This window comes from Fringilla coelebs, assembly GCF_963513975.1.
Source record: "Fringilla coelebs genome assembly, chromosome: 3".
Classification (NCBI taxonomy): Eukaryota; Metazoa; Chordata; class Aves; order Passeriformes; family Fringillidae; genus Fringilla; species Fringilla coelebs.
In genome coordinates, this window is record NC_140030.1 from 99,669,988 (window position 1) to 99,682,819 (window position 12,832).

At 36.9% G+C, this 12,832-nt stretch overlaps 1 protein-coding gene across 1 annotated transcript in view; it reads left to right on the forward strand.

Annotated features, from left to right (window-relative positions):
• Positions 1–3,141: 3,141 nt before the first annotated feature.
• Positions 3,142–12,832, forward strand: part of WDPCP (WD repeat containing planar cell polarity effector) — a gene marked incomplete at both ends in the record, with an annotated part of 101,980 nt that continues 92,289 nt past the window's right edge. The window contains 5 exons of the mRNA XM_084201938.1: positions 3,142–3,202; positions 4,863–4,907; positions 5,681–5,731; positions 8,177–8,247; positions 8,498–8,557. Of these exons, the coding sequence (XP_084058064.1) occupies positions 3,142–3,202; positions 4,863–4,907; positions 5,681–5,731; positions 8,177–8,247; positions 8,498–8,557 (288 nt within the window). The remainder of the gene's footprint in view (positions 3,203–4,862; positions 4,908–5,680; positions 5,732–8,176; positions 8,248–8,497; positions 8,558–12,832) is intronic.

Sequence of the window (12,832 nt, forward strand, 5' to 3'; positions counted from 1 at the left end):
ACTGGCACAGGCTGACCATTGCAAAACATCTCCATTTGTCAGTAAGCTTTTGCAACCACTAAAATATCCCTCTTGTTTGTGGTGGCATTGTGAAAGCAGACAGTAAATGTTGTGTGAGCCAGAAAAAGAACCAACTGTTAAGCTGAATTCCAGTTTTACCTTAACAGGAGAGTTATTTCAACCCATTTTTTTCTAATTCTAACCAATTTTAAAGGGGGAGGGATAGAGTGCTTAAAGCTCAATTGGAGGAATTTTTCTGTTTTCACACTTACTTTCTTTGCAATAGCAGGGCCCAGGTCATGGAATAAAAGGAATATTGTACATTCTGAGGGGCATTTTTAAATACAAAAAGATTACTTTGTCGTCATCATCCTCATCCCCATTGTGCTGGGGTATAATGATGTGGGAAATGGTGAGATATAGTTGCATAACTCTGAAAGCTGGCATGTATTCCTTCAAAGGGAACAAGAAAGAATAATTCCTCTGAAAAAAGTACTCAAACTTGAAAATGCCATATTTTGTTACAGAAACAAATTTTCTATCTTTTTTTTATTTTTACTGTAGAATGTAACTAATTAGAAGGTATTTCAGATTAGAGTTTGTTACATTGGAACAGTATTTTTGGGCAGTTGACCATTTTCACTGGCCCAACAGTAACAAGCATTCTAATAATTAGCTGGTTAGTGAGTGTTCAGAGTCCAAGGAAAGGGAGAAGAAAAAAATCTAAACTGTCAAAAATCTGGTAATTGACAAATCTCTTCTCCCTTTTTAGGTACAAGGAGAATTTTGCATCCTCTTCATTATTCAGTGTGAAAGTGTGTTCTTTAGAAGTCTGGGTTTTTAACATTTTCTTACAAAATTTCTTTTTTTTCACATTTTTGAGGACAAATTTCCTAAAAATATGCATCTTGGACAGTGACTATTTAGGGCCCATTTGAAAACTTGCTTCTGCTTTTTTGGCAAGTTCCCTCTTGTGTGTCTGACAACAAAAAAAAAAAAAAGGACTTGAAATCCTTTTCTGACCTGTCAGGTGCGAAGGCACTCGGCAGCATTAAAGCATTATGGGATGGCTTTATACTCAATAGGAGGACACAACTTGAAGTGTCTATGGAGCCTACATAAAAGAGCTTTGGAATCACTGGGGCTGTTTATGTTAAATTGTCATGCCCAGATCTTCTAGTCTTACCTTGTTATTTTGGGTTTGTGCAACAAGATTTTGGTAGTAGGGGGAAGATTTTATTTTATTTCTCATTGTCTTGTTTGTTAAATTAAAATCAATTAAATTAAATTGATTTCCCTGCATCAAGTCTGTTTTGCCCATGATGGCAGACAGTCGGGGATCTGTCCCTGTCCTTATCTCACCTACCTTTAATTCTGTTTTCTCTCTCCTGTCCTGCTGAGCAGAGCAGATAGAGCAGCTTTGGTGGGCACCTGGTGTCCAGCCAGGGTCACTCCAGCCAGCACACCTTGCTTTGGGGCAGATGTACCTTCTCTCCTGCTGAACAGATCATCTACCACTTGAAGGTGTGTGTTTTGCTTTAGTCAGGCCATGACAGGATTTTGAGAAGCTCACTCAAAATGATGACTTCCTATTAGTGAGAGATTCTAATCTAGGATCTATGGGCCCTGTGGAATGCAAGTTTTGTTTCACTTGCTAATGTAATTAAGTAAAAAACGAGAAAACAGATAAAATTATATTGTACAATCCCCTTTTACTTTAGTGCACATGGTAAAGGAGGGGCTATCCTCATCTATATTTATACCAAAAATGGTTCTCATGCTCAACAGACTACCATGCTCCTAATCCTCTATTTTGTTCCAAACCTCATTCTCACCTAAGATGAAGGTATATTCTTTTACTAGTGTGTGGTATGTGTTGTGAGCTTTTTTTGTTTGTTTTTGCTGGGTTTTTTGACAGAGCTATGGGATTTACTAAGTCAGCAAGACTTTTTGTACATTTGGGGATCAGTGGAAAGAAAATGCTATTTCCACTTGGTGCTATTTCAGTGGATTAGGCAGTTCTTCAAACATAAATATTAGCTTGAATGATAATACCTCAAAGTCTCCCAGCTTCCTTGGTGCTACCTAAGATCCTTGCACATATTTTTTATCATAGCACTCTTGACATAAAGGTCTGATACTCTATGTGATAAAAATTCAGCAATTATGATCTAAATTGATTCATTATCTAAAAGGCACTCATGGGAACCAAATAAAGATACTACCTAAAAAAATAAATGGTAAAATATACTATTGTATATTGCTAGTATATACCAAACTAGCAGTGGTTCTAAAGGTTACTGCATTGTGTGAACACTTCTTCTCAGTCCAGTTTTCAGTGGGTGCCCAGGTTTAGCAGAAGTGAAAGTAATTGGCCCATTTATGACTACAGCACTGCAAGAAATCATTCAGGGCAGTCTGCTGGTTACTGTGTCTAGGAAAATTCCCAATGCTCCTTTGGAACACAGCATGTCCTCCACTGGGAGCATTCAGAGGGATTGTTCAAAAAAAACGTTGCAAGCATTTAATTACAACATAATACCTCAACATATATTCTATATGCTTCACATCTGTTGTTTTGTCAGTTCTAATTGCTATATTTTAAGTGATTTGGGGTGTCTTCATTTAGAAAGACATCATTTGTTTTGACACTATAACTAATGCCTGCAAATACTGTGTTCAAAACGGTTTCTTTAATATACTGACTCTTCCCAATGTACAGAATTTTAAAAATTTGGCCTGAAGGTCAAATTCTCATATCTAAACCACATATTTAAGTAGTGGATTCAGTTTTGCATATGTCAAGGTAATAACCATACAGTAAGAGTAGGTGACAATGTGTATATTAGAAACATCAAGCACAAAGTTATTTGCTTTAGTGAGAGCAGTTGTACATTTAAAGAATTGTGTTTGATGTGTATGTATATATTATGTTACTTATCCTATTCTTTCCCAATCATTATTTATTTTAATTGCAATTTAAAACTATAGCTTATATGTAACAAAATATCATGAGTGCTAGCTTCTTCCAGCACTTAGGTTCCAAAATAATTTTCATTTCAGTGTTGATGAAGGGTAAAATATTGTCTCATGCAGTTCCTTTCCTTCTTTTGCTAGTGCTAAGGCTCCATATATCACCAGATGTCCTTCTGCCTGACTGAGATGTTTCTGTGGTCTTTGAAGACCAACTTACATATTAGAGGTAAGCTGTTATCTCTTACTAAAACAAATCATCAAAGCTTGTTGATGGATATTAAACTAATGTAAAATTCTGAATACTTAAATGAGGGTTTTTTTAATACTTAGGAGAAAGAAAATTAGCAATACAGAGTTTGAATTTGGTCAACTTCTTTGCTTTTCTTGTCATGGAACTGGAACATCCTTTCAAGTAAAAAATATTAAGATTATATTTGATTGGATGTATTTCCCTTCTCAGGAAGCTGTGGCCTACTCAACTGTGAGCTTCATTTAATGGCTAGTTTGGGTGAATGATCCACAGTCAAATGCACTGCAGAGGCATTGTGATTTTTACTCAATGTGAAAAAAAAAGATTACTGGATGTTCTGGGTATTTTGCATGATTCCTTGAAATTTCATACTTGCAAGGATACATTTGTCTTATTAATTGATTGTTCCAAAAGACATATGACTAAATCATTACCTTCATTTGTCTTGCCTTGCTATTCCTAAAATATAATTCTAAAAAAACTCACTGGTTTAAAAGGGGACAATATCAAAAGATTATTTATGACACATCCTGTCAATTGTACCATACAATAATTTTATTGAAATATTATTTTGAATAATCAATTGATATTCAGCTGAATGTTATTACTCCAATATTGACTCAGTGTGCCTCAACATCCCATCTTTGTGTGAGAACTGTTCTATGACAACAATAACATCTAAAACTCAAAAGCTGTATTTCAAAGAAAAATCTCATGGTTTAAGTGAAAGCAGAGTTGTGATTTATTGTAATTAAAGCTCTGCTGTGGAGTACCATGCCTATTTTACACTTTTGACCTTCTTGCTTCCATTTATTCATTGCCTAGGTACCTCATTCAAAAATTCTGAGGCAAAAGGGAGGATGATATCTTGGTTTAAAACCTGCCTCCTTTTTCAGTTCCTTCCTACATTTTTTTCCATGTAAGGAATTTCTCCCCATGGAATATGCCTCTCTGACTTTAGGAGGACACAGATGCAGTGAAAAATTAATTATTTTAAAACAATACAACATAATGGTGTACTTAGACATGCCCAATGGAGCTTGCCATGGCACCCCTAAGTGTTCACCTGTCAGCCACATCAGGAACTGACTGGTGGGGTTGCAGTCCCTATGCAGCTGAAATATCCAGATTTCTGTGCCACAAGAAGCAGCTAGATGATAATACCTGTAGATTAAAAATATTGGATCCTTTGAAAGAGCAGCTTTATAAGTTCACGAATCTTAGAAAAAAATTTCAACCCGTTGTCTTTAGCTCAGCTGTGTCAGTCATCAGAAAACATTTTTAAGTTTTTCCAAAATACATTTCTTACCATGATCCTTACTTTTCCTTGGGAAAGAACAAAAAATATGCTGATTAAGAAGGTGGTAAAGTACTTTTGCATGTGTGCAGCTAGAAGGGAATCAAAGTGTATGTAAGGGAAATGACAGCTCCAAATAAATGGAAGGGCTTGTCACATCCTTCTTCATGCCTTCTCTGCTGGTTCTTGAAATTCCCAATGGTATTCAGGCTATATACTGTACTTGTATTTTAACACCAAACACTGCTTTAGCAGGCAAAAATTGAGGTGCTGACCTTGCTTTCTAAGTTGTGTTCTGTTTCTAGTAATAATTTAATGTATTTACATTTAATTGTACAGATGAAGACATTGGGATCCACCAGTACTGTGACAAGAAACAGTCAGGTAAAATATAAACAGCTATAACTGAAACTGAACAAAACTTCAGCATGTTTGGTATTTGACACCAACTGCTTGCTCTTAAAAATGCAGCTTCAAATTTCTTGTAAGCATATACCTCTGTATTTCTATGGAGTAAGGAAACACAGAAAGAGTTTCTCTCTCCAAACTTATGTAGGAATATAAAAAAACTTTTTAAACCACAGAAGGGAAAAAAAAAGGAAAAAAAATTTACATAAAACCAACCGTTATGCAACTAAAAGACCTCTGTGAGATTTCACACTCTGAATTCTTACGGGGTTTAAGATATTTTGTGCTGTGTGGAGCGCAGGGCACGGCCAGGTGATCGCTGGGATCCCCGCAGAGGGCATCTCTGCCTGCCCTCTGGAGTGGCCATTCCAGGGCGTGCAATCCATTGCCTTGATCTCATTAATCCTACTGATCCTACAAGTTTCCCCACGGGCCGAAGGGGCTGTGGGGCTGGAGTTCCCCCCTTTCGGCCCGTCCTAGCGCTGTCTCACTGGGGCTGACGGACCGACGGACGCTCCTGCCTGGCGGGGCTGGGGCTGGGCAGTGCCAGCCCACCGGTGCGGCCGTGTCGGCTTTCCTTTCACTGCCAGTTCAAGCTATCTGCCTTACAGGCTGAAAGCACCGGGGCTGCCTTGATTGGTTTGGAAATTTCTGTGTTTTATCCAACTGTGCTGCTCTTCTCGCTAATATTAACATTTGCTGACAGCAGTTGTAAGGATTAATTCATCTTTTCATCCTCTTTCCTTCAGCATCACAGATGAAGTACAGTTACTTAGAAGAGATGCAAAAGCTAGCAGAATGTGAGGATATTTTCTGAGTTTCTTCTTACTGTAAGATCAAATGGCAAATTTGGATTGGTTATGCCCCTGGAAGAGCATTAAAATAACCTCAGAATGCTTCCAATGTAACTTTCTGCACATGTCATCTAAGACTGATGGTCACAGAACTACACAGCACAAAACAATTGAAAATTTGTAATTTTCCTTCCTGGTATATTTGCAGTCTGTTTTTTTTTTCCTGTCATTAAGCATGGCAGCGTGCATTGCTTTTCCAGTCCATTGTCAAAAGGAATCACAAAAATAATCCATATTTTTCCTTATGAAATTTACTTAGCAGATGAGCATTAAGCATTTTCCCAATCATCTCTGGCCTTGCAACGCCAACTGGCTTAAAACTGGAAATTGTAACTAAAATACTTCCAGCCAAATAGACTAATAATGATAACTAATAATAATTCCAGACTAATAAACAGCTGCCTTTATGGAATGGTTTTAGCTTTGAAACACTTACACTGTAACTGCATTATCTGGTTAAAAGCAATTTCAGTTCATGCTATCGCACAGCAGTACTGTGACAGTTGATGATGTTTATGTTAGTACAACTTTCCTTTAGCTCAAGTTTTACAACTCCTGCATTGCTCAGAGCATTCATTAATGTTCAAACATTATTATATGACAACTCTGAAAAATCTAATTGATTTTTTAGACAACTTCACAAAGACATGTCTATGCTGTTAGCTTATCCAAATGAAAATTCCCATGGAATTGTGCATGCATATGAAGGCAAAATGTGTTCTGGAATGATTAGTTCTTCCCATCACTGCAAGGTGTGTTTGGAGCAGGCTGAAGCCCCGCTGGGGATGGCTGTGAAGGTGCAGCCATGTGGCAAATCCACACCTGCTGCAGAGGATGCTGTGTCAGGCCGGGTCAGTGCCAGTCTGGGAAGGTGGGGAGGTGAGGGAGAGCTCTAGGCAGGGAGGAGCCTCACAGGTTTGCATCACATGTGCTCAGTTTAATGGTGTCCCACAGGGCTGCATGTGTGAAAGGAGGAGCAGGCCCAGATAACCCTTGTCACCAGCAGCCCCAGTGGTGCCTTTTACACGTGTGATGGGCAATAGGAACTCAAACTGCTGCACCTTTTCCCTGGGAATGCAGGGGTACCCCTGGCACAGAGCCTGCACAGCACATTTTGCAAAGAGGATCACTGGGAAACTTTATTCACAGCTGTTGATTTGTACAGATAGTTTGGTATCTGTACGGGCAATTTCCTGTTTTGCATATGTGGATGAATATTCCAGTATTTATGAAAGCACCCATTGAAAATGCGATCTTACATGGCTAATTAATATTATCATAACAGTTCCACCAATGCTGGCTTCAGTCCAATGAAACACAAAGAGAAGTTGTATGCTGGTGTCCTCTTTTGTTGGTGTATGAAATCCTTCATTTTTTCACTGTATAGCACTTCTATTGTAAGCTGCTTTTTGCAGGGAGGTTTAAGCACAACTGCTAAGTCATTCAGTTTGGAAGTTGGCATACAAACTGACAGCTTGGAGCTCAAAACTTTTCATCAGGTTTCCTTTAAATAGGAATAGATTATAAACAATGTGTTCTAGTTTCTCATGGTTTTATTGTACACTTATGAGCAGAAAACTGCTCACTTTTAAATGAAGAAATTTCACAAGTTATTAGAGCCTGATTCTCAACCATGAAACAAGCCAGTTATTGGCAACTCCAGGGGAAGCTTTGCCTCCTGGTTGCTTGAATTAATGTATCAGGCCAGGATTTTCACAATGATGTGCTGAACACTAATAAATTTGTTAAAGGACTTCAGCAGTCATGCAGCTTTTTCTTTGCTTGACTTGGCAGATTCTTCAGACCAAATTTGCAAGAAAATCCTATAAATAACTAGACTCCATAAGTTATGGCATTCACATTTGCCTATTCTTAATATTTCTATATATGCATATATTCATACGTATATATTTTGCAGACATGTTAGTGCCTGCTTTTTGAAATTAGGCAATGAAATGTTAGTTCAGAAGAATAGAATCTATTTAGGATGCTTGAAACTTGAAATTGAGTTAATATACTGAACAGCAGATACTTTTTCACTGCAAGTACCTAGCACTGGGCAAGCTTTGCACACAATTGCCATGGGGAAACCATGCTCATTGTGGATAGAGCATGCCAATTGTTCCTGTGATTGAGCCTTCCATAAACAGATCCTTTGACAGTAGAAACCATGGCCATTTCCGTCCAGCTGTAGGTAAGTTTTACATGTAAGGCTACTCCTAGAAATCTTGGATTTATGTTTAAACAAAAAAGGAAGTTCAACTCATAGAACTTTTTAAAATGACACATATGAATGTGTGTTTGCATGCACACATTTTATATGTATACAGTCACTTACATATACACATTTCTCTACCATCTTTATTTTTGTCCCTCACTTTTATTTGGCAGCTCGAGATTATCCTTGGATCCTGAAAACCAGGCGAGCGGACAGACTGCGAGATGCACTCAAGGAGGTGGAGGTATGGTTCAGAAAGGTTCAAGCACAGCAACATCTCATCTGGTCTTCAAACCTCTTTCAGCAGCTTTAATTTTCAGAAAGATTCAACTCTCCCAGTGATGATAAATGTGCTTTTGTCTGATGGGCTCTTCTAAAACAGCTGCATCTTTGTGTGGCATTTTTCATCTGTTAACTGGAAAATCAGAAGTCTGTTAACTGATAGTGACAATGTGTGCTGCCAACTCCATTCTCTGTTTTCTGTTGTCCTTTAGGACTTAATGCAGAACAGTCCATGTGTGCTGAGCAAGTGGAAGAACAAACATACCTGTCAGGTACAGTGTCATCAAAATATCTTGCAGTGTTCAGCTGGTGGTGCTGAACAGCCATTCAGTGATGGGAGCAGTAGTGTTAAAATGTTGACACAGAAAATAACTGGAGTTTTTTTAATATGTGGGTCCTTGTTGAGTAAATTTAGCTTATTTAAATTTCTACCCTGAAAAACATCCTTCAAATAAAAAGCCTGGGGTTTATCAACACAAAGAAATTACATTAAAAGACCCTGATTCTGTGAGATGATGATGGTGATGATTACTATTATTATTGTTAATTATTGTTATTGTTACTATTACTATTATTGTTTGGGGAAACTGAAAGCATCCTGTACCTCAAAATAGCAGGCTGAGGGAGCAGTTATGTATTAAAATATATTCCAGAGAGGTCTGGAATCTGTGTTACATTATTTTTATGTCTTAATTATCTATTTACCTGTCACAAATCTTTTTACTTTATTCTTGTGTAATATGGAAGGGAAGTTATAATGCTAAACCAACAAGATCATTAATCAAGTTATGGAATAAAATCTTTTTACTTTATGCTTGTGTAATACGGAAGGGAAGTTATAACTCTAAACCAACAAGATCATTAATCAAGTTATGGAATAAAAGAGATTGTGACATGTGGCACACATATAGTTTTATCTCTGGCTATATGGGTTTCACATTTTGTGTACAAGAAACCCATTTTCGCACTCTCACTAAGAACAGCAGGGCAGGGAGGAGAGCTGAACATGAAGTGCTTCATAATCATGTGCTTCTTCTGAAAAACATATTTAGTGAATTTTGTATGTTTATACAACCTTCATGAGGAAATGGATCATATTTGAAACTGCTTTGGCGTGGGGAATACTTGTCAATATTACTGTTTCAAAAAAGGAACTTTGTCTTCTAACTTTTCTGCTTTTTCAGACTCATAATTTTTTCTTCTTATTCAAGTAGTTCCAAATCTGTGTCAGCAGAATGGTTGTTAAATATCCAAACACTGTACGGCTAAAATTCCAGAAATGCCTTTAAGAATAGCAAAATTTTTAAATGTTTGACATGCCAAATGGTATGTAGTCTTTTCGTATCAATAATAAAAATATGATTGTCTAAGCTCCATTTGCCTATCAGATCTTACTGCTAGTAAATGTATATCATTCACATACAAATTACATAGTATACTTCTGTGAATGTTAATCTTCTAGAGCTGATTTGAATATTAATTGCTAATTTGGGGGAATCATTTTTTCCTGTTATTATTGTTCTGATTAGGAAAGGAATTTGGTTAAGAAACACCAAGTCAATTAGCTGTGAGTGTATTCATTTGCATCCCAGTTTGCTGTCTCTTCATTTGCTTTCCTTGTCCATTCTCCCTTTACCATTTTCCTTCCCCTCCCATTCATCAGCATCCACCTGCAGTGTGTGCAGTACATATTTTGGAAAAGTAAACTTCTTGCCAGGGTGTGTTGTCCTGCCTGCACAATATAACACCTTTGGCTGACTATCAGTTCTGTATAAAACTCTTCTTTATTTTTTGACTTCACATCATCTAAGTTATTTCAGGCTTACATCAAAGTGAATGAGACAAATACAATGTAACTTACTTCTTTTACAAGCTGGGAAATAAAAGAGATGGGTGTTTTCATCTTAGTGTATTAGGTATTGAACCATGTAAAGGTGTAGTTTAATAAATTGAGGAATTGGGGTGTTTTTCAGATGGCTTCTAAGGCCAGAGTGTAAGTGAGGTGCAGGTTATAACATAAACAGAGTGAAAGTTATAGATAAAAATAATAGTAATGTCTCTGTCCTTAAATTCTGCTTTTGGTTTCTCAATCACAAAACAAAATGTTTTTGCTTAATAGTGACTGATTATTGAAATCTCCAACAAGGGTTAGAGTGCTTTGCCAAAACAATTGTGTTATTCCACTTTCTGTCTTCCTGAAAATAAAAGACCTCCAACAAATGAAAATAAAATAGAGAAAAATTAATCATTTGGAAGAGTCTAGAACAGAAAAGCTGTCTTCTATCAATTTTGATGTCAGATGGTTTGTTTTTCTGCTGCTCATCTGTCTCTGAGCATTTGGCAGCAATAATTGAACTGTCCCTCTTTGATGCAAATGTTCTGAAGCTTCTGGAGAAGATGTTGTATATTTATTTTTTAATTCTAAGTAGAATACTAATTAACTGTTTCAGCAGAGAGCACTTACCATGCAATGGTGTCATCTGTGGCATAACACTGCTGTATTCACAGCCTTTTTTGGATGAATACCAGAGCTAGTGGGAAGAGTCCATATTTGCATTAACTTTGGAGAATTAAAGCAATGTGTCAGACAAACAGTATGAAGAACATTTAGGAAATTACCCTGATTTTCATAATTTCAATGTTTGGGACTAAATTTGAGCATATGGTTTTAATTATAGTATCTGTTTTTCCTTTGTTTTTAGTAGCAATACATGGTCAAATAAACTTTATAGAAATTAAAATATTTAATTCAACAGCCACATTTTCCCATTTTTGATTAAATGTTATTTATATTTGAATCAGCCATACCTGTAGCTGAACCAGAGGCAGTTCACTTTGTATCGTAATAACAATGTGCCATCCAGAAACTCAGTGGCTGCTGTACCTTGAGCAAGACAAATGGAATGAAAACTGAAAGGGGATGTAATGAAAACAAGACTATGCTTTAAAGAGTAGTGTGATTTCTCTCAGATTTCATGCAAAACAAGCATAGGGCTGCTGCCAGTGTGCCTTCTGTAGCTTAAATATACAATATACCACTATTCCTAATCCCTCACTCTTCCTCCAGCACTTCCATCTTAGAAGTGGCCCACAGGCAAAAATTGGGGGCTGTAATTTTAAACATGTATCTGCTAAAAATAAGTGTGCAGTCATGTTAACTGTTCATGTGCAAATAGCCAATTAGACTTCATGCATATGCCCCAATGAGAAATCCAGTTGTTTTGCCTGCAGATTATCTTCTCCATTGCATGAGTGTGTTTCTCAAAGTTGGCTTTTCTGTATGAGTTTGCCAAGAATGAGCATAGTGCTGGTCTGGTTTTCTACTTCTGTTAATATTTAATTTTATGCATCAAAATTTATCCTATTACTTTTTTTTTTGTGTGTGTGTGTGCGATAGAAGTTTTGTATTTACTTCCTTCTCCATTGCCAAAAAAACGCCAATGACCTTTATTTTTGCAGTCCTAAGTATACATTCCACCACTTCTTATAGCTTCTGTAATAGATGATGTGCCAGTTCATGTAAACATAACCTAGACAATACAGGGATTTTTGACAAGGAACTTGCTCTCATATTTAAAAGAGCTTAGTTGAGTCCTAAAGGACTGAGGTCTTCTCTTTAGCTCTGTTCCAATAGGGTCTGAACCCACACCATTTCTGTATGGTACTTCTGATCCCCAACTGTGATGACCTGTGTTGAGTTGCTGAAATAATCCTGTAATCTTCAGTTAGCTGATGTCAAAGGAAAATAAATAGACCATAAAAGAAGGATGACAGGAAGAAGACAAGAAGTCTTTACAATAAGATGCCACTGTGCTCCTCAGCTTTCCCTGCCAAGGAGTAATAACCTAAGGAATTAATTTTATCGGTATTGTGGAGTTTACTCAGCTCAGATCTGGCTGCTTCTTGTCTTTGTCTTCTTCTCTAATTCTTTGGATGCTTTTAAGTTTTGCCACAAAATCATGAAATCTTCCTATGAAACGATGCCATTGCTTAAGGTTTGGTTTACAATATAAAGCAATAAAAATAAATGAGATCTAGTTGAAACATTTGATTTCCAAATTTTTTTTAGTTTTACATTTGCATTATGATGTTGAATTAAGCACATGCCAACATTGTTATACAGTTTATTGTATAAAAGCCAAGCACTAGCTATGAATCATATCTGTTACCTGCTAATGAAAAAGATTTATGTATACTTTGCTAAATTGTTTTGATTTCATTTAGTTGTATTTGTGTTGCAATTTACATATGTGTATAAAGAGTTTTTCTCTTGCCATCGTCGACATACTTAGAACTGGATTCTGAATTGAGCTCCACAGCAATATTTTCTTGCTTGTTCTGTCAGCTACAATGCCCATGAGCAAACTGATTTAGCAAGGCACATGGTGACGTAGCACATTTGATATCAAAACCAAGACATTCTGTCTAGAATACATGAGAAGCCAGCACCCATCCCCAGTTACTAAGAGGAGCGCTGCCCTCATATTAAATTCTTTTGGTTGCTTTTGATCACAACCATTAATGTGTTGTGTGGTTTTAGATATTTG